Source organism: Tinamus guttatus, unplaced genomic scaffold, assembly GCF_059628265.1.
Source record: "Tinamus guttatus ecotype Peru unplaced genomic scaffold, ASM5962826v1 Tinamus_guttatus_pri_ptg000049l, whole genome shotgun sequence".
NCBI lineage: Eukaryota > Metazoa > Chordata > Aves > Tinamiformes > Tinamidae > Tinamus > Tinamus guttatus.
The window spans coordinates 876,055-903,704 of NW_028288583.1; the positions used below are offsets into that span (position 1 = coordinate 876,055).

Below are 27,650 nucleotides of genomic sequence, written 5' to 3' on the forward strand. Positions count from 1 at the left end.
ATTGTGCCACCACTTCAGCCCTTTGTAGAGCCTTCTTCAGCAGTAAAGCCCTTCCTCTTCCTCCAGATTGAGTGCTGGGTTTATTTTATTGTTTTCTTTTTCTTTTCTTCTTTTTGGAGGACAGAAGGGTGGGAGGGGAAACTCCTTCCCTGCAGGAACCAGCATTTTCCTGTGTGCGGCCGAGTGCCCTCTTCCTCCAGTAACCCCAGACAGTGCAGAGCAGACTGGCACCCTCTGCGTTTGCTGTAGAGCACCACTTGCTCTGCTAGATCCAAAAACACAAGGGAAAGAGGGAGAAAAGCTGTAGACTCCCCTGCCCTCTCCAGTCAGCCCAGGGCCAGAGCAAGCACCTGCTGTCCTCAGGGTTTGCGTCTTCTCCTGGGGAAGGGCAGGGTGGGCAATGGCAGGCACCTCTATTTCTATCCCCAGCACCTACCCGGTGCTGTCCCTGGAGCCACACAGGTTTTGTGCGGAGCACTTGGCCCTCAGGGGAGGAACAGGGGCAGGGCAGAGCAGGAAGGTCCTGCAGGGAGGCTCGACCCTCCCTTAAATGTCCCACTACCCCCTGGGGCACAAGGGGACCTTTCACCATCTGACCTCCATCTCAATGCTGGTGAGGAGAAAAGAGGTCTTGTCAGACACTGCTGGGAAAATTAATTCTCTCTTCTGCCACCCACTGCACAAGGAAGGTCACAGGGCTTGCCTGGAGCCAAGACGCTCTGTTGAGGCCTGTTTGTTTGTTTCTTTGCTTCTTAATGAGTTTTTTTTTGTTGTTGTTGTTTTTTGGGGTTTTTTTTAGAATTTAACGACCCCTCTGGTGTAAGTGCTGTTCCTCAGTGTGTTCTGGTGTGTGTGAGCGCTGTTGCTCAAAGCTGAACACAGTATTCAAGGTGTGGCCTCATCAGCGCCTGCTTATGAGTAACACAGAAAAAGCAGAGTTGCTGAATGCCTTCTTTGCTTCCGAGTGTACCAAGGGCAGCCCTTTAGAGTCCCAGGCCCCGGGTAGGTGACGGGAGAGCGGTGGATGTCGTCTATCTCGACTTCACCAAGGTTTTTGACACCATCTCTCACAACATCCTCCTGGGCAAGCTCCGGAAGTGTGGGATAGATGAGTGCACAGGGAGGTGGATTAGGAACTGGCTGGATGGCAGAGCTCAGAGGGTGGTGATCAGCGGTGCCGAGTCTAGTTGGAGGCCTGTAGCTAGCGGTGTCCCCCAGGGGTCAGTCCTTGGTCCAGCCCTGTTCAATTTATTCATCAATGACCTGGATGAAGGCACAGAGTGCTCCCGCAGCAAGTTTGCTGATGATACCAAACTGGGAGGAGTAGCTGATACCCCAGGGGGCTGCACTGACATCCAGAGGGACCTGGACAGACTGGACAACTGGGTGGTGAAAAACCCCATGCAATTCAACAAGGCCAAGTGCAAGGTCCTGCACCTGGGGAGAAATAACCCCAGACACCAGTATAGGCTGGGGAACCGCCTGCCACCACCACGACTTTACTAGGTTGGGATGGTTCTTTTCCATCAAAATGCCGCGCCGGGGGTCCTCGTCCGCTGGCGGGGCCTCGTCCCCTTTCCTTATCCTCGTGCTTTTGGCTGTTTTTCGGCCGTTTTTCGCCGCCGCTTCTCGGCTCGCGGCTGCGCCGGGGGCGCCTCATGGCGGAAGGGCTCTGCGCGGGGGCGGGGATTGCGGCTCCTCCCCACTGTGCAAGCGTCCTCTCGGTAGCCGCGGGCGGGGCGGGGGAGGGAGTGAGTCCTCCCGGGGTGGGGGGGCGTGCGCGCATGCGCTTTGCGCCCCTCCCCTCCACGCCGGGGGCGGAACCACGAGGCACCGGGAGGCGGTGGCCCCGCCCCGCGGTCGCCACGGACACCCCGGAGGGGGTTGCGCAACGGCCTTTATTGTCGCCCTGGAAACACGGGCAGGGTGGAGGGGACAGGGGGACCGGGGCGGATTTGGGGCGGACAGAAAAAGAAGAAGGAAAATAATAAAAAGCATAAAAAGAGGAAGAATAATAATTATAAAAATAAATAATAAAAATAAAAATAATGAAGAAGAAATAAAATAATAATAATAATCCCCACCGGCCGTGGGGATGATTTTTGGGCCTGAGCTGACTGGGAAAGAACACACGACACTTAAGCTACGACACAGGAATGGAGATTGAAACCAAAAGTATACAAAGAAGACGAAAAAGAACAACAAGAATACAAATCAGAACAATCTCCTTAACGATAACAAGAACATAAGCAACAAAAACCACTACTCTAAAAATTGAGAAAGAAACATTTCCATACCAGGTTCATGACGGCGTCTCCGGGCCCAGCGCTTGCTGGCAGTGTTAGGTCCGGTTTTCGAATCGACAGAGAAAGAGGCAAACACCATTGATATTTTATGCTTTTTATAATAGGAGAAAGATAATAAGTATTACCAGCTAGCTGGGGTCCGGGCTTTCCCACGCAAGGGTCACACCACGGACCCCGACTACTTCGGTCGTCCCTCTTTTATACCGTTTTCACCCCAAAAATGTTCCCCCCTCCCGTTTCTCTGTTCTACTTTCATGTTAATGTTATCTATATTTTATTGCTAACTAGGACATCTGGACAGGCAACCCCTCCATGCGGAACCTCCTGACTTGCCATTTTTTAGGAGTCGTCCTTGTACATAGGCAACCCCTCCATGCAGAGCCATCTGCCATGCCATTTATCAAGAGTCCTTGCATTTTGAGACTAAGTATTGACTAGCTTATTAGTACATTCTACATTAACTATTTAATCCCCATTAGTACACTCTACATTAACTATTTAATCCCTACATTCCCCCCTTTTTCTTTTGCTAATATCAGAGAATCCTTTCTCGATCCTTCTGAGTTTGTCGCATGAACATTATATGTATAGAATTAACTCGGTTTGTAGCTTTTTCCATTAACCCCATTACACATTTCCACATTATACAGATACACAGTAACAGTAATAACAGAATTACAAATATGCGCAATCCTTCTTTTTTCAGTCCTGATATCCATCCAGGTAGTTCCCCAAACAACGACTTTAGCCATCCGCCCATCAGTCCTTCTTCCCGTGTTATCTTCTAAGTGTGTTCCTTGAGCCAGCGCAATTGTTGTTGAATGCATGTCGCAGGCTGTTCTGATCGAGCAGGAGTTGTTCCAGTACCTCCGTTGTCACATTTGCCTGCTTCTCACTCCAACAGGCTAACTTCGAAAGCTCCCTTAATGCATTTCCTGCTGCAGCTCCTGGTACAAAGATAGCTAAGGCGACCCGCGCAGTTACAGATATTAATTGTACATTATCATTACATTCCAGTGTTAAACCAAGGGAACGCTTTTGCCTTCTTTGTTCCTGCTTCATAGTTAACAACAGGGCTATCATTGCCAGTTGCCCTAAATAACACGGTCCCCCATAGGCATTCTTAGGTATTCCCTGCCACGCTCTATTCCCACAAATTAAAAACACTCCATCTGGCAAGGCCTTAACGGTATCATTATTCCATAGTAAATCTGTACTCTTATGTACCTGTCCTGGTAGATCCCCCCAATATGCTCCTAAGGGTAATCCCGCACGCAGGGAATCGTTGTTGTAACCCGTCGACTGTCCCATTTGTCCCACAGAATGTCCCGTTTGCATATATGGGACCGCTACCACCTGGGCAGTTTCTCGCTTAGTGGGGAAGGCCTCCACCCACCCCGAGAAAGTGTCTACTAATACCAATAAATATCTATACCCATATTTACCTGGTTTTATTTCCGTAAAACCTACTTCCCAATGCCTTCCAGGTTCACCACCCCTTTCCCTTATACCTTCATGCACCTTTCTGACCCTTGATGGTTTCATTTCCTGACACGCTTGACACCCTTCTATTATCTCTCTTAATATTTTCTTCTGATCTTGGAATCTCAACCCGAACTTTTCTATTAACAGTCCCATTTTTCTTTCCCCCAAGTGTGTGGTACTATGTAACTGCTGCGCCATCCTCTGTCCCATCCACTTGGGAATTAACATTCTTCCTCCTGTATCGTAATCTCCTTCTCCAGCACTTTGTTCTTCAGTTCCGCTCTTTGAGCCGAAGTGCCGTCTGGTAAACGCTGGCTCCAAACTATTTCTCCATTCCGATTTACCACTGCAGCTCCCGCCCTTCTTTTTCCTTGCTCGACCAAGCTACTTCCATCTGTAAACCACACTTTTCTTCCTTGCATCGGCTCATCCTTCAAATCTTCCCGCACTGTTGTAGTTTCAGCTAACACCTCCTGACCATTATGCATAGGTGTTTCATACTCTGGGTTAGGTAGGAGAGTGGCTGGATTCAAAGTCATTGGGGATGTATACATAATTCTTTCTGGGTTTAAAAGCAAGGCTTGATAATGAGTCAGCCTAGCATTTGTTATCCATCTTTCAGGCGGCTGTTTGAGTAATGCCTCTGCGTAATGAGGAGCCGTTACATACAGCTTTTGCCCAAACGTGAGTTTGTCTGTATCCTGAACCATTAACGGCACGGCCGCAATAATTCAAAGACATGAGGGCCACCCTGCGGCAACTGGACACCACTATCCTTTTCCAAGGGCCTTGATTCTGCGTTAACACTCCCTTGGCAACTCCCGCATTTTCGGTCACATATCTGGGTCCGGGAGTGCAAGTGCAGGGGCCTCTGGCAGGGTTAATCTCAGTTCCTCAAAAGATTTTCTCATAGCTTCTGTCCACTGCCAATCCGGTTTCTCTCGACTCGCCTCATACAGAGGTTTCGCTTTTTCTGCAAACCCAGATATCCACAAACGGCAGTATCCCACCGTCCCCAAAAATCCTCGAACCTCTCTTGGAGATTTGGGTTCCTGAATCCGAAGAACAGTCTCTTTCATGGCATCAGTTAGCCATCTCCTACCATCTCGTATCTTATATCCCAGGTATGTTACTTTTGGATTACATAGCTGAGCTTTCTTAGCACCTACTCGGTATCCTAGTTTATTTAATTCTTGCAACAACTTCCTCGTACCTTCCTCGCACTTCCTTTTTCGTTCTTGCCGCTAGCAGCAGATCATCCACATCTCCTGAATTCACTCAAATCTTCCTGCAGCGTTTAATTTTTGAACCCTTGTGATAATCGGGTCCAAGTTAACTGACCCTTGTATCCGCTCTCGGGATCTTCCCATTCAAAAGCAAACATTTCCTGGCTCTGTTCCATCAGGGGGATGGTAAAAAATGCATCCTTTAAGTCTAAAACCGTATACCATCCCATATCTGGTGGCATCATACTTTACAGAGTGTATGGATTCGGGACTGTAGGATGCACATCCTCCACTCTTTTGTTAACTTTTCTCAAATCTTGAACTGGCCTGCAATCTCCTCCAGGCTTCTTTACTGGAAACAGAGGAGTATTCCACGGAGATTTGCATTTACGCAGAATGCCAGCTTTCAGTAGCCTTTTAATATGCTTTGCTATTCCTTGTCGAGCTTCAGGGGTCATTGGGTACTGTTTAACCCTAATCGGGTGAGCTCCTGGTTTCAATTCCACGACCAGAGGAATTTTCCTTTTAGCTCTTCCTACTCCCGAATTCTCTGCCCATACTTCTGGGATTTCCCTCATCCATTTTTGAGTTTCTGGTCCAATTTCTTCCTTCCTCTCTTTATACAGTCTATATTCATCCTCTAATCTAACGGTCAGGACCTGTATCGGTCGTCCTTCCTGGTCATTGATTTTTATTCCATCATCCTCAAAATATAACCTTACCCCTAATTTAGTTAAGAGATCCCGGCCCATTAAGGGTACCGGACTCTCCGGTATATACCAGAAAGAGTGCGTGATCTGTCTATTAGCTACATCTACTTTCCTTTCTGATGTCCACCCCTTACTCCCATTTACCCCTTGTACTCGAGTTCTCCCTGTCGATAGTTTCCCCGCTGCTTCATTTACCACCGAATATTCAGCCCCTGTATCTACTAGAAATTTTACACGTTTCCCTTCCATTTCTAATTCTATCTAAGACTCGGGGAAGGGTTCCAAGTCCCGGCCCCTTCAGTCGCTATCTTCTTTCGCCACCAGTACTCTAGGTGACCCCCTTTCTCCTTTTTCCGAACACTCATTTTTCCAATGTCCTTTCTTTTTGCAAATTGCACATTGATCCCTTCCTAACCGTACCCCAACTCCTCTGGGGGGTGGTGGTCCCCTTCTTCGCCTCCCTGACTTTTCTCCTGCTTCAAAAAATCTCCTAGCCATTTCCCTTTGATTTCTCCGATTTTCTTTTGCCTGATATCCCCGATCTTCCCTTCTCACTCTTTCCTGTTTTTCTTCTGGAGTCTCCCTGTTGTTATACACCTTTTCTGCTACTTTTAAAAGATCCTGTAAAGTTTGCTCCCCCAACCTATCAATCTTTTGCAATTTCTTTCTTATATCTGGGGCAGCTTGATTTACAAATGCCAAGATGACAGCTGCCCGATTCTCATCCTTCATAGGATCTAAAGGAGTGAATTGTCTAAATGCCTCTAATATTCTCTCTAAGAAAGCGGCAGGGCTTTCTTCGGCTTCCTGCCTGACAGCAATTACTTTAGTTAAGTCACACGCCGCCGCCCGCAACCCTGCCATCAACGTTTGCCGGTATGTTCGGAGACGCTCCCTACCTTCAGGTTGTTCAAAATCCCACGGTGGTCTTACCAGTGGGAATCCTTCATCGATAAGGTTCTGCTGCCCGGTGGGTCTCCCGTCTTCTCCCGGCACCAACTTTCGTGCCTCGGTCAGGATCCTCTCACGCTCTTCGGTCGTAAACAGTACTTTTAAAAGCTGCTGACAGTCATCCCAGGTAGGGTTATATGTAAACAAGATGGATTCTAATAAATCAATCAATGCCCCCCGCTTCTCAGAAAAAGAGGGGTTTTGACTTTTCCAATTACACAAGTCACTAGAAGAGAATGGCCAGTATTGATACGTACGCTGTCCCTGAGGCCCTGTTGTTCCAATTGCTCTAATTGGGAAAGCTTGAGAGGTGCTTGACACACCTCCCTCGTCTCCCCTTTGGTGCGATCGAGTCCCAAATGCTGGGCCCCTGTCTTCCCCTCCCTCCCTCCTTTGATCACTACTACTCACCTCCCTTCGTGCCTCAGGCGGAGGTGCGTAAGGGGGGGGATTGTGCTCACTTTCTTCATCCAATATTTCTGGATATAAAGTCAAATCTGATAATACCGCCTTTTTCCCTTCCTTTTTCATTAATACCAACCTTTTCATCCTTTCCATTCACCCCCACAAAAGGTTTCAGCCATGGGGGTGGATGTAAAACCAAATCCTCCCAGGTGATTATATATGGGAATTGATCTGGGTGTCCTTCCGACCCAGGTCTCATTATTACCTCTTTTACTTTCCTTACCAATTTTAAATCTAAACTTCTCTCTCTCGGCCAGCCTACGTCAAAACTTGGCCATTCACTTTTACAAAATATCTCCCATCAGTTTTTATACACTTCTACAGATAAATCATGTGCCCGATGCTTAACATATCCAAAATGATTTAACATAAATGACAAAGGGGTGGATTTCTCTTGTCCCATTGTATCAAGCTCGTCGCTTAAAACCAAAATTAATACAATTGCCAGTAAACCAGTAAGGGCGATTATTAACAGAATTCGCCCTTCCCAGACCGGTCTCCCCTCGTCAAGGAGAAACGGTATTCCCGACCAACCACCCTTCCTTTTTCTGGGAGTCCGAGGGACGTCTCCCTTCGGGCTCCAGCCGACAATCCTTTGGTGCGTCCACCTGGATTACCGTCGGCTCACCACCACACCCTGAGGCCTCCCTTAACTTATTATCTTTCTCTATATTTTTCTTCTTTCTCGTATTCGAATCCCGGACGAGCCCCCAAATGTTAGGTCCGGTTTTCGAATCGACAGAGAAAGAGGCAAACACCATCGATATTTTGTGCTTTTAATAATAGGAGAAAGATAATAAGTATTACCAGCTAGCTGGGGTCCGGGCTTTCCCACGCAAGGGTCACACCACGGACCCCGACTACTTCGGTCGTCCCTCTTTTATACCGTTTTCACCCCAAAAATGTTCCCCCCTCCCGTTTCTCTGTTCTACTTTCATGTTAATGTTATCTATATTTTATTGCTAACTAGGACATCTGGACAGGCAACCCCTCCATGCGGAACCTCCTGACTTGCCATTTATCAAGAGTCCTTGCATTTTGAGACTAAGTATTGACTAGCTTATTAGTACATTCTACATTAACTATTTAATCCCCATTAGTACACTCTACATTAACTATTTAATCCCTACAGCAGCAGCCAGGGTGAAGGGGCCCGTGGCCTGCAAGGGCCAAGGAGCCGTTGGCATTCGCAGCCCCGAGAGCAGGGCTCTCTGCGCAAGGAGTCTCCGCGCGTCTCCGTGCGTGGGAGCGGTGGGGCCCGCAGCAGGCAGTGCCGGGCCTGCCCGCAGGAGCCTCCTTCCCCCCGGCAGCCCCTTTGGCAGCCAGGCAGGGGGGAGCCCAGGGCCAAGCGGAGCAGAGAAAAGGGCAAGGGCAGCGGTGCGAGCGCCAAGGGGCGCGCGGCGGCTTTGGGGCCTCCCCTGGGAGGCATCGCGCAGGCTGCCCTGGAGCCCCGCAGCTCCCCTGCATCTTGTGGGCACCACGGGTGGCCCCTGGTGCTGCACAGCCCTGCTGCTCACCTGGCCTTGCTGCTGCGTGGCCAGCGCTGGGACTACTGGTCCACGGAGCCCTGGGAAGCATCCGTGTTCCCGTGGCGATAACTGCCCCTCTGGGATGTTCCACTGCTCCGTGGGGGGAGGAGGGCAGCGGCAGGGGCCAGGGGGGCACCGTGAGGAAGGTTCTGCATGTGCTGGACTCCCCCTGGCACTGCTGAGCCTGGTGGCAGAGAGCAGTGCGTGGCCTTGGGCTTGCTGGGTGCCAAGGAGGGCTCCTCACGCAGCCCCATGGTGCTGCTGGTGGCTGCCTGCCCAGAGGCCGGGCTGCACTTGGGGCTCTGCTTCCAGCCCTGCAAGCAGCCTTGAACGCGTTGCTCTTTCTTCCCTGCTCCCCTCCTGCCCTTACAGCCCCATGGACTGGAGGAAGTTTTGTTTTCCACGGCTGAGACGTGTTCCTTTGTAGCGCAATGAGCGCGAAGGGCAGTTGTGCCCCGGGGCCAGGTGTGCATGTCCTCAGCAGAGCCCTTGTGAGTTGGTGGTGTCCTGGGAGCCCCAGGTGCGCTGCTGGGCTCCTTCTCTTGTCCTGCCGCGCACGTTGCAGGGGCCGTGTGCTGTGGCTGAGAGCAGCCTTGGTGCGGCTCCTGCACTGGTTGCCCTGCCACGGCTTCCTAGGACTGCAGAGGGCAGAGCAGGCACAAATGTGCCCTCAGCAGCAGCAGGGACCTGGCAGCTCTGGCCAGCACTGGGCTACAATGGTCATTTGCTAAAAGAGGTGAATTCCCAGCCTTAGGGTAAGACGGGAATGCCAAGGGGTAACGAAGCAGGAGATCTCCCTGATGCCGTCAGGTGTTTCCCTTGCACAGAGGAAATCCCTCCAAAAGCAAACAGCAGAACATCTGCCACCAAAGTGCTATAGCCCAGAGGAGCTCCTTGCTGCTGGCCAAGCTTGCTTGCTGGCATGCCGCAGTGCCCCTGCGAGGCAGAGCACAGCTGCTGGGAAGGGGCTGGCGCCAGAGGTGCGCGGAGGGCTCTGGGTGGCTCCCAAGCAGCCGCAGGGCTGGTGGCGCGGGGAATTGGTGGCAGGCATTTGTCTGCTGCCCTGGGAATGCTGGAGGGGAAGTGTGAAGCAGAGCAGTGTTCCCTGCAGGGAGGCACGAGCAGAGGGCTGGGCAGCGAGCTCAGCCCCGTGGCTGTGAGGGCAAGTGCTGGGAGCCCCCTTGCCTGCGTGCACGATGCCTGCAGAGCCCAGGCGTGCGCAGTGCCCCTGGCGGCAGGAAAGGCGCTGGGAAGCCCTTGCCCCTCGCAGGCTGCTTGCACAGAAGCTGCAGCTCGTCTGCCTCGCGACTGGGGCACAAGGGCCCTTGCCAGCAAGGCCTTTATTCTGTGCCCAGCTGACCGTTCCCACACCGTTGTGCCAGGTCCGACGAATACCCGCACCATTGTGCCAGGTCCCGGTTCAGGCGCCAGATGTTGGGAGCCAAGCCGGATTACAAGACGTGGACTCAATATGAGTTTAGATCTTGCTCCGTTTATTAGCTGAAGTGCGCGTATATTTATTCCTACAAGCATCTGAGGGATTTCTGGACTAGCTATGATTGGTTGCTAGGGGGGTTGCTAGGTCCCGGCCGCATAGGCTCTTCTCAGCTCTGCAAAGTTGTTTACCCGAAACGGCTCGCTACTCATTCCCAGATAGCTCCCCATTCCCAGCCGGCCAAGGACAATTCGCTAACACTCCCCAGTACATTATCAGCAAGGCGCAGGTGGTGCAGATCTTCAGCACAGTGGAGATTCTCAGCACAGCATTTCTCTACAGACATTCAGTTCTTGACAGTGAGATTTTCCACACCATATGGACTTTAATGCAGCCCTGTGGGGCCTTCGTGCGGAACCCGGGCTTCTGTGAACACCAGGCTGGGGAGTGCCCTACAGGTGGCCCCCCAGGGCCTCCGTGTGCACGGGGTCGGGAGGGTGCTACGGGCTTTCATGAGGCCTCCGTGCGCACAGGGCCAGGTGGACCCTACAGGTCTTTGTGCCTCTCCCCAGGCCTCTGTGAGCACAGGGCAGGGAGGGCACTGTGGGTCTTTGTGCGACCTCCTGGGACCTCAGTGTGCACGGGGATGGGGAGCCCCACAGGCCTGGGCCTTCGTGTGGCCCACTGGGGCCTCTGTGCACATGGTGTGTGGGAGCCCTACGAGACTTCACGTGGGCCTCTGTGCCCACGGTGCATGGGGGCCCTATGTGCCTTCGTGCAGCCTCCTGGGTCCTCCATGTGCATTGGGCTGGGGGGGCCATAGGAGTCTTCATGTGGCCCCCTCCAAGGCCTCCATGCACAAAGGACGGGGGGGACCAACAGGCCTTTGGGTGACCACCTAGGTTTTCCATGCACACAGGGCCGGGGAGGTGCCCTTTGTGTGGCGCTCCACAGATTTTGTGTGAATGGGGCCTGGTGGGGGCTATGGGCCTTCGTGCTGCCCCCCAAGGCCTCTGTGCGAAAGGGGCTGGGGGCCCTACACTCCTTCGTGCGTCCCCCCGACTGGGGCCTCTATGTGCATGGGGCTGGAGGCTCCAATGCGGCCCCCTTGGGCATTTGTGCGGACCTCAGGGGCCTCTGTGAACACAAGGCCGGGGGGGCCCTACAGGCCTTTGGGCAGCTCTTCGGGGACTCTGTGTGCATGGGGTGGAGGGTCCCTACATTCCTTTGTTCGCCCCCCGCCCCCAGGACCTCCGTGTGCACGGGCCAGGGGTGTCCTGCAAGTCTTCGAGCGGCCTCCTGGGGCCTCTGTGCACATGGGGCCCGGTCATCCTTTGGGCCTTTGTGTGGCCCACCCCGAGTCCTCCACGTGCATGGGGCTGGGCGAGTCCTATGAGCCTTCATGTGGCCCCATGCGAACAGTGTGTGCATGGGGCCAGGGAGTCCTATGGGACTTTGGGCATCCCCTCGGGGCCTCTGTGTTCACTGGGCCACTTGAGTGCTACAGGCCTTCATGCAGACTCCTGGAGGTTTGTGTCATCACTTGTTCCTCAGTGCCTGATGGGGCAGTGCTAGGCTCATGGCTGGTCAGGGAGGTTGTGATCTCTCTTGTGCCTCAGTGCGTAATAGGCCAATGGTGGACACCCTGATGGTGTCCACCTGGGGATATCACTTGTACCTGAGATATGATAGACCAATGCTAGGTTCATGGTTGCTGATTGGAATTGGGACATCCCTTGTGTCTCAATGACTTATAGTGTAGTGCTAGGCTCATAGTTGGTTAGAGTTGTCACAGTTGTGACATCACTTGTGTCTCCGTGATTGATAGGCCAAAGCTGCACTGGAGATGCTGATGGCGATTGTGAGGTCATTTCTGCCTGAGAGGTTGATATGACCAAAATAGACATATAGGTTTTGTTTGTGGTTGTGACATCATTTGTGTCTCGGTGCATTATAAGCCACTGCTGGACATGCTGTTGATGTTTGGGATGGTGAGGGCCCTTGTTCTTGAGGCCCTGAAAGGCCAGTGATGGTCTCACAGCAACTCCAAGGTATTGCAACATCACTTGTGCCTCAGTGCCTGATAGGGCATGTTAGACTCATGCTTGCTGTTGTTGGTTGTGATATCACTTGTGGCTGAATTTTTGACTGCACCTGGGTGGCCAGGTGATGGTGTTACTGATTCTGAGGTCACTTGTGCCTGAGAGGCTGCTAGGCTAGTAGTAGACTCCTGGCTGCTCTTGGTGGTTGTGACATCACTTGTGCCTCAGAGCATGATGGCCACTGCTGGACAGGCTCCTGCTGTTTGCAGTGGTGAGGTCACTTTCGCCTGAGGCCCTTATAGGTCAATACAAGGCTCATGGTTGCTCCTGGGGGTCGTTATACTTCTTGTTCCTCAGTACCTTATATGGCCTTGCTAGGCTTATGGTTAGTCTTTGTGGTTGTGACATCACTTGTGCCTCAGTGGCTGATAGGCACATGTTGGACAGGTGATGGTATTGGAGTTTGTGAGGTGACTTGTGCCTGAGAGGCTGCTAGGTCCATGCAAGTCTCTCAGCTGCTTTTGTTGGTTGTGACATCACTTTTGCCTCTTTGTGTGTTAGACAAGGTGATGGACATGGATTCATATAGTTTATTGTGACATCACTTGTGCCTGAGAGGCTGATAGGGCAGTACTAGGCTCATGGCTGCTCTTGGGGGTTGTGCCCTCACTTAGGCCTCAGTGTCTGATAAGGCAGTGCTAGACTCATGGCTGGTCTTGTTGGTTGTGATATGACTTGTGTTTGAGTTGCTGATAGGCAGGTGATGGTGTTGCTCACTGTGAGGCGACTTCTTCCTGAGAGTCTCCTCTGACACTGCAAGTCCCCTAGGTATCCTTGTGGTTGCGATATTGCTTTTACCTCAGTGCATTAAAGAATTATGGTGGACATGGGGTTGATAATGGTGACTGGAGGGTCACTTACGCCTGAGAGGTAGAGAGGCCAATAGTAGGTTCATGGCTGTTTTTGGTAGTTTTGATATCACTTGTGCCTTAGTGCATGATAAGGCACTGATAAGACAAGCTGTTGAAGTTTGGGATGGTGAGGTCCCTTGTTCTTGAGGCCCTGAAAGGCCAGTGATGGTCTCACGGCTACTCCAATGTTTTGTGACATCACTTGCACTTCATGGCCTGGAGTGTGTTCTGGAGAGCAATGGTATGTAGTGGTTTGAACGGGTATGTTGTGTTGACCTTAAGGTCAGGGGATGGAGGAAGCATAGAACCTCGCTTGGAGTGAGGGTGCCAAGGGCATGCAAGGTAAATGCGGGGCTCTGCCAAGATTCATCTTTGTGTGGCTTTCTGGGTCAGGCCTGGATTGTGGTGGGTGCTATGAGGCCTTGTCTAGAGCTACTGTTAGGGTTAGAGAGTGGTGTTCCCTTTTAATGGGTATACTTGTGTTCATTGAGTCGAAGTAGTGTGTGTGTTTGTGTAGAAGTGCCTACTGTTTGGATCTATTGTGCAGTTATGTGTGCTGATGACGACGCGTGTGTGTGGAGGGGCACTTGCATGCTATGGTGTGCCATGGTGTGTACTGGGGTGTGCACGTGTGTTGTGCTGTGCATGTGTGCAGGCTGGTGTGTTCTTTCCTGCAATGGTATACACTGGTGGGTAGGTTTATGCCCGAGTATGTTCTGCTGTGTAACGGTATGTAGTGTTTTGTATGTGTATGTAGTGTTGTTTGCACTTGTACTGGTCTGTTCTGGTGTACCAGGGTGCATGCTGGAGTGCACAAGGGTGTCTGGGTTTCTTCAGCGGTGTGATAGTGCGCAGTAGTGTACAATGGAGTGTACTTGTCAGTCCTGGTTTGCACAGTTGTGATTGTGTGCACTGGTGTGGCCTGCAGTGTAATGGTGTTTTCTGGTGTGCAGCGGTACTTAGTGGTATGTAGCGGTGCATATGGTTGTGTACGGGTGTGTAGTTTTTTGCGTGAGTACATACAGTTGTGCCCGAATCTGTTCATAGATGCCTTTGTTTCTTGGCATGCCAGTATGTGTGTCCAGAGCGTCCTAGCATATTCAGGTGTTTGCTAGCATGTACTGGTGTATGATGGTTTGGGCTAGTGTTGAAAGGTGAGTACTTCTCAGTACTGCTGTATGCTGGTGTGCACTGGTGTGTGATTGTGTTCGCCGGTGTGTAGTGATGTGCCCTGCTGTGTTCTGGTGTTTTATTGTAAGTAGTGGTGTGCATTGGCGTGTACTGGTATGTGTGAGTGTGTAGTTGTGTACACAAGTACACACGAGTGTGTGCTAGTGGCTAGTGGTGTGTAGTGATGAGCTCAAATGTGCCCTTGTGTGTGCTCATGTGTACGAGTATGTACCTCTTTCTATGTGTGTGCATGAGTGTGTTCTGAAGAGCAATGGTATGTAGTGGTTTGTACGGGTGTGTAGTGCTAAGCTTAGAGTGGGGAGAGGGAAGAAGCTTAGAGCCCCATGTGGAGTGCGGCTCCAAATGGCATGCAAAGAATGCAGGGCTATGTAAAGAAATGCAGGGCTGTGCCCAGACAGATGCCTGAACTATTTTGTCCTTAGGGCCAGAAATGGGGTGGCGGGTGGTAGGAGACCTCAACCTGACCTAATACTAAGGTATGGTTAGAGCACAGTACTGATCCCTTAGGCCACTTTCTGTTTCTGGTGTGAGAAACAGAGGTTTCTACCCGAGATCTGATGCTAGCGTTAGGGTTAGTGTTAGGAGAGGGAGGAAGAATAGAGCCTTGGAGTGCAACTGCAAAGGGTATGCAAAAGGAAATGTGGGGCTATGCCAAGAATGATTCATGGGAAACCTTCTTGTTCAATCGAGAAAGGGAAGGCAGGGGGGCACTGGGAGGGCTCTTCCTGACCCATTGGTATACTTATGGATAGAGTAGGGCAATGCCTGTAAAGGGAATGCCACAGGAAGTGTAATGATGTGCCAGTGCTGCTCACAGGGCTGCTTTCTCCTTCTTTAGAGAAATGGGGTGAGTACTATGAGAACTTGTATAGAGCTGTTGCTAGGTTTAGCATTGAAGGTTAGGGTTAGTGTTAACATTAGGGATTCTGTTAGAATTAGGCTTAAGTGAGGAGGAAGTGTTGTGCCCTTGCTGGAGTGTGGGTGTATAGGTCATACCACAGGAAATGTGCCACTATGCCAAGCCTGTTACCTGGGTATGCCCTTTGCAGCCTCACTTTGAGTGGGATTCTACCCTTCTTCCCTCTCCTAACCCCAACCCTAACATCAGATCATGATTAGACCTCGTACCACATATCTCAATCAGGACAAGAACCAGAAAGTGGCCCTAGTGTCAGTGCTTGCACAGCCCTGCATTTTCCTTGGCATGCCCTTTGCAGGCACACTCTAAGTGGGGATCTATACTTCCTCCTACTCCTAACCCAAACCCCAGGAAAACGTCAGGAAAACACCTCCACACCACGAACCCTGCTTCTCACCCGAACCACAAAGTGAGTGAAGCATGAGTCTTGGCACAGCTTCACACTTCCCTTGACATGCCCCTGGCAGCCTCACTCCAAATGGGGCCCAGAAAGACCTGGGTGTCATAGTGGATGAAAAGTTGACCATGAGGCAGAAGTGTGCCCTCTTGGACAACAAGGCCAATGGGATTTTGGGGGTGCATGAAGAAGAGTGTCTCCAGCAGGTCAAGGGAGGTGATCCTGCCCCTCAGCCCTGGTGTGGCCACATCTGGAGTATTGTGTGCAGTTCTGGGCTCCACAGGACAAGAGGGATGCGGAGCTGCTGGAGAGAGTCCAGCCAGGGCTGCAGGGATGATCAGGGACCTGGAACATCTGCCCTGTGAGGAAAGACTGAGAGAGCTGGGCCTGTTCAGCCTGGAGCAGAGAAGCCTGGGAGGAAACCTGATCAGTGTATATAAGTACCTCAAGAGAGGCAGTGAGGAGGATGTTGCTGGCCTCTTCTCAGTAGTGGCCGCCGCCAGAACTGGAGGAAAGGGCCAGAAATTGAAGCATCAAATGTTCCACAGGAATTTAAGGAAAAGTTTCTTAACAGTGAGGGTGACAGAGGGGAGAATGGGAAGCATGATGAGAATCATCAAGGGAGGAGAATCAGCATGAGAAGGAGAATGGGAAGCATGATGAGAACCAGCATGAGGAGAAGACTTGGAAGTATGATGAGAATCAGCATGTGAGCAGAATTGATGAGAATAAAGAGAATAAGTGGGGAGGAGAATGGAAAGCGTGATGAGAGTCAGCATGGGAGGAGAACGGGAAGCATGATGAGAGTCAGTGGGGGAAGGAGAAACAGCATGAGAAGGAGAATGGGAAGCCTTATGAGAATCGGCATAGGAGGAGAATGGGAAGCATGATGAGAATCAGTGGGGCAGGAGAGTCAGCATGAATAGGAGAATGGTAAGCATGATGAGAATCAGCAGGGGAGTCAGTGCATGCTGACTCAAGGCAGTTTTCATATAGGGTCTCAGGAAATTTAGCTGAAAATTTCAGGGTTCTTCTCCAAGGGTCGTTGAGGAACTCTCCAAACACCTCCTCACCCCAAATAACAGAAGATTCTAAGCACAGAAATTAAGGTCAGACATGAAAATGGATTCAGATTCATCAGATTCAAATCCATAAAGCACTTGTCAGTTTCACTGCTGTGATAAAGACAATGAGACAAGCATGTTCACTGTTAGAAACCCTGCTTTGTCTGTGACAATCCTGTTTGATGATTCTAGGATGCATTCCTGTGAAAGCAAAAAAAATGTACTTCTTGTTGGACAGCTGTATGTTTCTACAGATTTGTTCTTTGCTGAAGGAGTTCTTCACGAATGGGAATTATATCAAATCTCAAATAATATCACTAGAACTAGAGTGATAGTTCTACTATCAGTATTTTTTTTTCTTGCCCATCAATAAAATTATATAGCCCGCATCCATATCTTGACTGACATATGCTCTTGACAAGGAGAATAATCTCCTCTCCTTTTCCCTTTATCTCATCTTTTTTTTTTTTTGATTTTTTTTGATTGCTATGGGGATAGAAGGCAAATGCAGAGGAAGGGAAAGCACTCCTTACCAGTTTTTATTAACTGTGTGTGTGTATGGCATTTCTGGAGGAAATTCTACAAGTGTGAACTCTTTACAGCAAATGAATTTCTCCCCTGTGATTGAACTCTAGAAATACCCGCTCAGTGATCGTCACGGTGTAGGAACAGTCTGTGAGGAGTCATGGTGGGTCTCTATGGTCATGAGGAGGAATGACCATCTGGGAAACCTTCTCCTTATCTCTATGGCCAGTGGCTCCTCTGGGCCAGCCTCCAGGACTTCTGCCTGGCCTCTTGGCAGAGGGATGTATGGGGATCCTGACATTTTTAAAATCAGCACTGCCCTCATTTTTTTCCTGCTCAGATAGTCACATAGTGATGGTACCAACTGAGTTTTAGAGCTTCAGAGAGGAAAATTATTATTTTTTAAAGGTAAGAGGATCCTGTTCCTGAAGTTGATGTTTTCACAAGACTTCCTCTTTGCCTTAGCTGATCTAATACTTTGACCCTTGCCATCTATTTAGTGGGGAAGTGCACAGCTGGGAAGTTTTGAAAACCATGTTCTTGAGTCCTGCTTCAGCAGTAGGTTATTTACATGTGGGTATGAGCTGCTTTCCCCTCTTTCATTTTCTTGCCATTTTAGGCATCCCCACCTTAGATCTGAGTGTGTTCAAAGCAGAGATCTGCAGAGCACTTTTGAGTGTCTCTTGTTTCTTACAGGTGGGTCTTGCAGATCTTTTTAAAAACCTGATCCACTGCCAAGCTCTTGCAGATGCTCCCTAAGAGGCCCCAGTGCTCAGTGATCTGGGGCCTGCAGCTCTGCAGGAGCTGGCAGGGGAAGGACCCGCTGGTTGGAGCACCCAGGAGAACATTCGGGCGGCTGCAAGGAGCTGCTGGAGGTTTTGTGGTCTCAGTGGGCAGCGCTCCCTGCCCCGGCGGCAGCAGCCGCCCGCGCTGTGTGGCCATGGGGCGAGCGCGCTGCGGTGCCGCTGCCCTCCCTGGCAGGCAGGTTCCCCACGCGGGGCTGTGGCCGGATGAGCACGGGCTCAGTGTGCAGCCCGGCCGGACCCCGTCGGGGGGATATCCCTGCGACAGAGCCTGCGTGGGGCAGGGGCAGCCCCAGCGCCCCTCGCAGCCCCTGCCCGCTGCAGGGCCAGGCCTGGCCAGGCCCTGGGGGCGAGGGGCCCGGTCCCCTCTGTGACACGGGCTGCGGTCACAGGGGACGTCCCGTGTCACAGCCACAGCTGCCCTGTCCCGCGCGGCCCAGCCTCTCCCCACACGTCGCGGCGGAGCTGGGAGAGCGCAGGCGCTGGGGCTGCTCTTGGCTCTGCTCTGCTCTAAAGAGCTGCTGGTTCCGAGCGGGAGCCGGCGAGGGGCAGCGTGGGCAGCCTAGTGCTGTGCGACGTGTGCGGAGGAAGAGGAGGAGAGGCGCTCTGTCCTCATCACCTCCCTCTGCAGGGTGACCCTGAGCGAGGAGGAGAAGGATGGCGCTCAGGAAGGGTGGCCACGGGACACAACGTGGCAAGGCGGTGCCAAAAGTACCCCCGGAAGGTGAGGCCTTCAGGAGATCTTTTCCAGGAGCTGTCACAGAGATGATGAACTGTGAACTTGGCTGTGGAAACCCTGGGCCAGAGGGATTGGAGGGGCTGGGGGCAGCAGGCAGAGCCCTGGCTGATGGTCCCCTCTAGCTGTGGTGCCAGTGTGACCGCCAGGACTCCTGGGTCCAGCCCTGACGCTGCCCCTGCTGTCCTGGGGCCCCTGAGCAGACGTCCCTGTCCTAAGGGTCCCTGCTGGCCTCTCAGTGGGGATCATCCACCCGAGCTCCTGGTGGGGGAAGGAGCTGGAGCAGCTCCGGTGGCCGTGTGTGTTCAGGGATGCCGTAGGGGAAACTCGCCATGCAGAGGAGGCCCTCAGGAATGCCCTGAGTTCCCAGACAGCCACGGCCACATCTCCATCCCCTCGCTGGGTGAAAATCCACCACCACCATCCCTAGGGAGAGGCTCACCCTGTGAGAGCTGCTTGTGCCAGGCAAGGAGAGCTGGGTGAGGAAGGCCGAGGGCTCCCGCAGCTCCTGCTGGGCTCTGCAGAGGCTGCCGGCCCCGCATGCGCTGCAGAAGAATCCTCGCGCTGCTCCGCAGCTCCGCAGGGATCTCTGTGCGGCACCCCGGGCGCTGCCTCTGCTCCTTCCCTCCGCGCTGCCCGTGCCTCCAGGCTGGCAGTGCAGGCTGTGAGCTGGACACAGCGTGGCTGTCCCGGCAGCATCGCCGCGTCCTCACGCCTGTGCCAGGTGCCGAGCGCTGCCGGGCTCAGGGCACAGGTTCCAGCCTGAAGGCAGTGCCCACCTCAGCGCTGCGGCCCCTCGCAGCAGGGGGGTCATTTTGGGGAGGGGGTGCTGTTTGTTGGTGCCTGCTCCTGACATCTCCTTGGTGAGGTGTGTGCTGGATGGCTGTGAGCTGCCCAACCTGGAGCATGACAGGCAGCATTTTCCCTTGCTTTTCCAGCGGCTGCGCTCATCTGGGACGGTGCTGCTGAATATGTCGTGGAGAAACTGGTGCAGAACACGGTGGGTCTGCCCTGCTGTCCCTCCCCTCCAGCCCTGATGGTTTTATAAGTCCTGGCATCTCTGTGCCATTGGATGCTATCATTCTGCCCCCCATCAAAACCAAAAGAAAATTTGGTGGAGAACGATGCTCTAAACAGCAACAGCGCCATGGATAACGTCTCCCTAAAGAGAGACATCAAATCTCCAGTCCAGTTTTGTTCTGGGGAGTGGTTGGAGGCTTTACCTATACTTTTGAGAGTGGGAGGAGGATGGAGAGGAGACCTTCTGGAATGTTCTTCCAAAGGACATCTCCAAGGCTTTCCAGAAGGCTCCATCGTGTTCCTTGCACACGAGGAGTGAGCAGGGCCCATCACACCATGGACATGCTCTGACAAGACCTGAGTCTCTTTGTTCCCCTCACCTGTTAGAATTCTACTCTTCTGTTGTGTTTGCAGGACGTGAAAATCTGTCCACTTGGGGTCTTCAGGGTTGTAAGAGAAAAAGTCTCTGTCATTGGAAAACGTGGCAAGACTGCTCGTGTGACAGCCTACAGACCTGTGTTTTGCATTGCTGAGGAGCTTGCAGAGCGTCATGGTCTAGAGCAAGAGGAGGATGATGATGCTGGTAAGCAGACAGGTTGAAACTTTTGCTTTGCCTTGTAACATCATCAGGATGTGGGTAACTGCTGTTCTGTAGGGGCTGTTAGAAATCTGTAATTCCTTCATTGGGTGCTAAGAAGAGCTTCAGGTCTTATTCATTTATTTGTTTGTTTATTTTAATTTGTATTGTTATGACATTATAATGCAGAACTGAAAGGCCCTCTCGCTCTCCCTCTTGGACTTGCTTTTACAGCTGTCTCCAATGAAGCGTTTTGTAGCTGCTGCTTCTAATCCAATGTAGTTAAAACTCCTGTTCCTTATTGCTGCCTCAGCAGGCCTTGCAAGGGCGAAGGTCAGCACTGTTGCTGGCTCTTCCACGCTGTTTCTACTTCAAAGTGGATTGAAGACACTCGTAGTGTTCTCTGGCAGAGTGAAACAGTGATGGGAACACTAGTGTGCAGGAAAACCCCTCCGAGGCCAGCCGTGCGGTGATTGCTGGGCAGTGCTGGCAGCAGTGCAGCTGCAGTGTGACTGGGGTGATGGCCGTGGGCAGCAGGTTTCCAGTGGGCCTTTCCTTTCCAGTGACTCTACCTTGTTGGGGCTGTAGTGCTATAAGATCAGTCTGGCATTCCTTGGGGATGGGCCTCGGGCACCCAAAGCAGGGCTGTGTATTCAGCAATTCTGAGGGCCTGGGGGTGGCCAGAAGGAGTGAAATAAAAATGACGATTACTTAATACTCTTTACTAGGGAACATGAATGAAGATTCAGCAGTGCCTTCTCCTGGGCACTGGCTCCCCTTTTTCCCCTCCTTGTGCTGCCATCCTGCCTCACGGTCATGCGAGTTAGCCAGAAGCCTTTCTTTAGTTTGTGCAGGAAGGAAGCATTGCTGAATTCTTGGCCCATGAGGCTGTGGATTACTAGGAATTTCTCCCACAGGAGGGAGTCATCATCCTCCTTTATGGATTTCCAGAGGGTTAAAGATGACAGCTCTGTAGTACCGTCTTGCTGGAAGACCTTCCAGCTGCAGACACTCTCTGTCTCTCTCCTTTTTTTTTTTTTTTTCTGCCTGCTGAAGAGCTCCATTGGTGACTGTGTTACTCTTGCTCTTTTGTTGCTGCCTAGGTCGTACCGGATGTGTGCGCCTGCAGTACGATCGCATAGCGTATTACACCAGCTTTCCTTCCAACGTAGTGCTGAGTTGCATACGAGAGACCATGAAGCAGCTCTCCTGTTGTCTTCAGGCTGGGACTAATGTTGCCCTTGTTCTGAGGGACATTGGCGTCCTAGTCATTGAAGACAAGGCTTTGAGAATGAAGTTTTACCGAAGCCTTCTTGAAAGGATGAATGAGTCAGACAAGGTGATAACAGCTCTTCTTGGGGTAAGTTCTGCATTTCTGCAGTGCCACCTCTTGCTTTTTTGCATCCCTAACCAAGCCCAAGTGAATGGATTTCTCCTGGGCTGCCACAGTGTGTCAGGTCATGGGGTCACTCCAGAACTAGAGGAATGGCAGGTTCCTGCACAGTGACCCCTCCTGCCCTTCCCTGCACTTCTGGGGGTATCAGACACCTCTGCCAGCTCTCTGGTGATCTCAGCCCTCTCTCTCTCTGAGGATAGAAGTTGTCAGTGTTTTTCATCCCTCCTGTGTGGTAGGGGCTCATGGTACCTTTGACTGCCCTTGGTGCTGTTGGAAGGAGTGGTTTGCTGTAATTCCCTGTCCTTCTGCTGTGACACCAGGCATCTGCAGCTTGTGGATGAGCTGCCAGCATTCCTGAGGTTGCCTGAGCACATCCTCTTCAGAGGTGTTAGGGCCAGAGCAGCTGGCAGGGCTGACAGGCACTGCAAGCAGCCTGTAGCTCAGACCAGCTCCTCATTTTGTCTTTTTTTTTCTGCCCTAGACCTTGGCGCCCTATCAGGCCATTCTCTAGGCCAGTGAGCTTTCTTCTGCCCTTTCTTTGTGTTTTGTTTGTTTGCTTGCTTGCTTGTTTATTTATTTTGCACTCCAGGGCCCTCAGCTACGATTCTGCTGCATGTAGGGTCTGCTGTCACCAGTGGAAGCACATTGGCTGCCCTCGTGAGCAACAAGACCATTTTCTTGGCAGCATCTCACATGCGCCCCTCTCCTTTGCAGATGCCGAAGATGAAGGGTACAGTCATCTCGGAGAATACAAGAGCTGTTTCACTGACCCATTCAGGATCAGTGATGGTCTTTCCAAAGTGAGTGATGGTCTGCAGAGAGTCCTGCAGGATTGGGCCTATTCTGCGTATTCTACTCTGGAAAAGGATGGTCTTGAGAATGGCTCTGATGTGTGTGTGTGCCCCCATGCCCCCATGTGCTGCAAAGGAAATGTGGAGTCCTTGCTTCAGAACACTGTCCTTTTGCTGTTTGCAGGCAGGAGCTGGAGACTTTTCCCAGCCAGCCACTGGTGAGACCTCCGCCTGGGAGACCTCCCACTGGGAGAGGTCCCGTCCTGAAACATCGGAGGGTGAGAGCTCTCATCATGGAGGAAGCAAAGCCTGCTTTGCAAGAGGAAAGGGGAAAGACTGTTGAGAAAGGTAAAGGAGCAGTTGAAACTTGGCGCAGGGTTGTGCCTTCTCCTCCTTGTTTTTGGGTGTTGGAGCCAAAGTTCCAATGGGATGTATGAGATGCCATGAGGCACTAGATGTGCTGCCTCTCAGCCCTGATGGGAAATGTCAAATGACTCTGGAGGGAGGAAGAGCTCAGGGCAGCCCAGCACTCCTGCATGCAGCTGGTCCCTCTGAGTTAAGCTTTCCCACTGGACTCCATGCACCAGTGTACCAGCAGTCAAACTGCTCTTGCATTTGAGGTTATCAGCAAGGAGAGAGGCAGAGTTGAGGACAATTATTGGGAATCATCCATTTTGCCTGAAGCAGAATTGTAATGGGAAGAGTGCCCTCTCTCCTGACCTATCTCATGGAACCAAAGTAACCTGCTCAGGATGGTCAGGAGGGTGGTGATGAGTGCCAAGACTTCATTGGATTTTTAGAGCAAGCAGGGATCAGATCTGCATGTCACTCCTGTCCCAGTGGTGACTGTGGTTCAGTTCTGAAGTGTTGTTTTTTTTTTTTTTTCCTCCTGCTTACAGAAAAGCTTCCTGCCGTGTGCTGCCTCTTACGAGAGCCCCAAGCACCCCTCAAAGCAGCTCCTGGGAATGTGGGAGAAGGAAAGGAGGAGAAAGATGAGGGGACAAAGCATCCTGGATGGTGAGTGTCTGGGGTCAATGGAAGTGAGGGAGTGTCCATAGCGCTGACGCCTAAGACCCTTTTGTGATGTCGAGGTAAAATCTGTGTTCTCGCAAGGCCTCTGAAGGAGGAGAGGTGTGTGTTGGGCTTGCCCCACCATGGGAGCTCTTCCCAGAGGCCAATGAGTCTGTAGTGAGGCAGGATTAAACACAGAGAAGCTCTTCCTTTGCCTTAGCAGTGGCTAAAGCACTCGTCAGGAGAGAGGCTAATGGTGTATATGGGAGCGTGTCCTTGTAAATGACCCTGCTGCTCTCCATGCTGCATGGAGAGGAAGCCTCAAAGTGGGCACCTGGAGCTTTCCTCTGGGCATATGGTGCACCCCTGGGTGTTTTGGTGCTGGAGGATTGCTCTCTCCATTAATTCTACCACATCCAGGCAAGCCTGGAGCCTCTCTTGCAGAGCTGCCTTCTGCTGCAGAAGCAGGTGCCCATCATGTGAGAAAGCTCTGGAGATGAAGCTCACCTGTGCTCATGCAAATCCTCGTGTTGTGTATTTGCAGTGTGCTCCCACATATCCCGAGGCCCTGCGCACAGGTGGCATCGCAAGGGGGAAAGAGACCAGCAGCTGAACCCCGACCACCAACTGCAGGGCCAGGGAAGGAAGGACCTCAGGAGGCAGAAGTGGTAGGTGCTCCTGATGTATGAGATGATTCTTGTGACAGCCTGAATCATGCAAAAGCATCAGACAGTGGGTAGCGGCTGTACAAGAGCCCTCCAATGTGTTCCTTTGAGCTCTCACTGCCTCTGCCATGAGCTTGCCTTCAAAGACACTCCTTGTGCTGTACTTTTGCAATGCGTCTGTTGCTGCCACATTCTCCATCTAAGCATCTAAAGTATCTCTCGGGGCCTGATTCTGGTGGAAATATCACTACTGCTTCTTCCTGTGCTGAAGACAGAGATTTTCCATTCATCTCTGTGATCGTTTAAATGACTGAACAGAACAGAAAAAGGAGGTTCAGTCTTGCTGGGATTCACTGAAGGGGACAGTGGTGCAGGCAGTGTCAAGAGTGCAGTCAGAGGAGAGTGTAAGGAATGATGTAACAGACCTGCTGTCCCTTCCTCCCTAGCAGGAGTGCTTTGTCCATTCCATACGTTTTGGGGGATGCCTTCAGCTGTGCTCTCCTGCAGAGGCTTGTCCCTTAGGAAAGAATTGCTCTCCTGCCCATGGAGGCTCTTGATCCTTGCCCTTGCGGAAAGCCCTGCAGTGTTACTACCCATTCTCCTGTGTTCCCCTGCAGCTCCTCTTCTGTGAAAAGGAGGAGCTGCTGTGCAGAGCAGCAAAGACTGTTCCAGAGCTTCTGAAAGGCAGTGGCTTGTATGAAGGGTGTAAGCCTTGGCTGCCTGTGAGCAACAAGACCGTTTTCTTGGCAGCATCTCACGTGTCCCTCTCCTTTTCAGCTGTCAGCGAAGAAAGACTCAGTGCTGCCAGGCACTCAGAGAGCTGGCTCTGACATGCACTTTCCAAAGTGAGTATGTTTGCTTGCTGGTTGACCATGTGCACATCCTCTCAGCATGTGTTTGCATTGCCAGGGCTTGTGAAGGCACTCTGGAAGTGATTTGGGAGTAACTCCTTTCAGTGGTGGGAAACCAGTGAACTGCAGGCTTTTCTGGCTTTGTTCAGGCTCTGCTGTAGGGATGTGCAGGCCAAGACTGGGATTTGAAATGGTGGTGGCAAGCGGGAGGAAAGGAAAGGAGGCCAGTCTGTCCTGCCTGGACAGCAGCGTGGAGAGCAGCTGGGAGCTGATCTCCAGAGGCAGCCTGGGTCATATGGCTGGGAAAGCTTTGGAAAAGTTTTGTCCTAGGTTGGGGAGTGGCAGCCATGGAGCAGCCTAGGGAGGAAACTTCCATGCTGGAGTTCTGTGCTGTCTCACTCCACTTCCTAAGACAGTCCTGCAGGATCGGTCCTATTCTGTATATTCTTCTCTGGGAAAGGATGTCCCTTAGAGTGGCTGTAATGTGTGTCCTGGTCCCCATAGTTAGCATGTGCTGCAAAGGAAATGTGGAGTCCTTCCATCAGAACACTGTCCTTTTGCTGCTTGTAGGCTGGGGCTGGAGGCTTCCAACAACCACCCACCAGTGAGACCTCCACCTGGGAGACCTCCCCCTGGGAGAGGTCCAATTCTTCGCCATCGAAGGGTGAGAGTTCTCACCGTGGATGAAGCAAAGCCTGCTTTGCAAGAGGGAAGGGGAAAGCCTGTTGAGAAAGGTAATGGAGCAGTTGAATTCTGGTTGGGAGTTGTGCCTTATCCTTCTCTGCTGCTTGGTGTCGGGTGTTGGAGCCAAGGCTCCAGTGCGATATGTCAGATGCCTTGACACCTATGATGTGCTGCTTCTCATCCCTGATGGCAAATCAGAGGGGGCAAATCAGTGAGGGCACAAAGAGCTCAGGCCAGACCAGCAATCGCGCATGCTCTGCGGAGAAAGACCTGGGTGTCATGGTGGACGACAAGTTGACCATGAGGCAGCAGTGTGCCCTCGTGGCCAAAAAGGCCAATGGGATCCTGGGGTGCATTAAGAAGAGCGTCTCCAGCAGGTCGAGGGAGGTGATCCTGCCCCTCTACTCAGCCCTGGTGAGGCCGCATCTGGAGTACTGTGTCCAGTTCTGGGCTCCACAGTACAAGAGGGATGTGGAGCTGCTGGAGAGAGTCCAGCGCAGGGCTACGAGGATGATCAGGGGCCTGGAACATCTGCGCTATGAGGAGAGGCTGAGGGAGCTGGGCCTGTTCAGCCTGGAGAAGAGAAGGCTGAGAGGGGATCTAATCAGTGTATATAAATACCTCAAGGGAGGGAGTGCAGAGGACGGGGATGGTCTCTTTTCAGTGGTGGCCACTGATAGGACTAGAGGAAATGGCCGGAAACTGAAACATCAAAAATTCCATAGGAACTTAAGGAAAAATTTCTTAACAGTGAGGGTGACAGAGCACTGGAACAGGCTGCCCAGAGAGGTTGTGGAGTCTCCTTCTCTGGAGATCTTCAAAACCCGCTTGGATGCAGTCCTGCGCCACGTGCTTTAGGTGTCCCTGCGTATGCAGGGGGGTTGGACTAGATGATCTCTAGAGGTCCCTTCCAACCCTAAGCATTCTATGATTCTATGATTCTATGATTCTATGCAGTTGGTCCCTCTGAGTTAAGTTTTCTCACTGGACTCCATGCACCAGTGTACCAGCAGTCAAACTGCTCTTCCATTTGAGGAGGTCAGGAGAGAGAGAGAGACAGAGTTCAGGATAATTTCTGGAAATCATTCCTTCTGCCTGGAGCACAGTGGTAATGGGAAGAGTGCCCTCTCTCCTGACCTATCTCATGGAACCAAAGTAACCTGCTCAGAATGGTCAGGAGGGCGGTAGTGAGTGCCAGTCCTTCCATGGATTTCCAAAACAAGCAGCTCTGCCCTTTCCTTGTGAGTTTCTGCTGCACATTCCTAAGCGCTGCCTTTGGTTTCATTGTGTACCCAGAGGCAACGCAGGCCTGTGAGACCTGTAGAGGGATCCCAACATGCATTTCCCTCTTGCGAAGAAGTTATTGCCCCAAAGAGGCTCTCTTGAGACACTAACACATCACTGCGAGCTCTGAAAAGTCTCCTTTTCATAGCGGGGACATGATAGAGCAGAAGCAAAGCCCCATGTCAGGAAATGATGTTGCAGAGAGAAAAAGCAAAGAATTGGACAGCAGCCAGTGTGAAGGACAGGTCACAGATAGCCTAGGAGACCTGGCTTTAAAGGTCTCCCATTGAAGTCTTGCAATTCCGTTCCAGACCAGAGCAGATCTGCACGTCGCTCCTGTCCCAGTGGAGACTGTGATTCTGCTCTGATGTGTTTTCCTGTCTCCTGCTTGCAGAAAAGCTTCCTGCCCTGTGCCGCGTCTTACGGCAGCCCCAGCCACCCCTCCAAACAGTGCCTCAAAATGCAGGAGAAGGAAAGGAGGCGAAAGTGGAGGAGAAGGAGCGTCCTGTCAGGTGAGTGGTTTGGGTCAATGGATATGGGCTGGGGGGTCTAAGGCAATGTAGTGAGGCTGAGGAAAATTCTGTGTTCTTGCAAGGCCTCTGAAGGAGGAGAGGTGTGTATTGGTCTTGCCCCACCATGGGAGCTCTTCCCAGAGGCCAGAGAGTCTGTAGTGAGG

At 51.8% G+C, this 27,650-nt stretch overlaps 1 protein-coding gene across 1 annotated transcript in view; it reads left to right on the plus strand.

Annotated features, from left to right (window-relative positions):
• The window catches only part of LOC148595891 (maestro heat-like repeat-containing protein family member 7), a 34,407-nt gene that overhangs the window by 5,127 nt on the left and 1,630 nt on the right, over positions 1-27,650 (plus strand). The window contains 6 exon segments of the mRNA XM_088539818.1: positions 20,130-20,298; positions 21,396-21,652; positions 22,403-22,488; positions 22,664-22,697; positions 23,379-23,496; positions 27,369-27,486. Of these exon segments, the coding sequence (XP_088395944.1) occupies positions 20,130-20,298; positions 21,396-21,652; positions 22,403-22,488; positions 22,664-22,697; positions 23,379-23,496; positions 27,369-27,486 (782 nt within the window).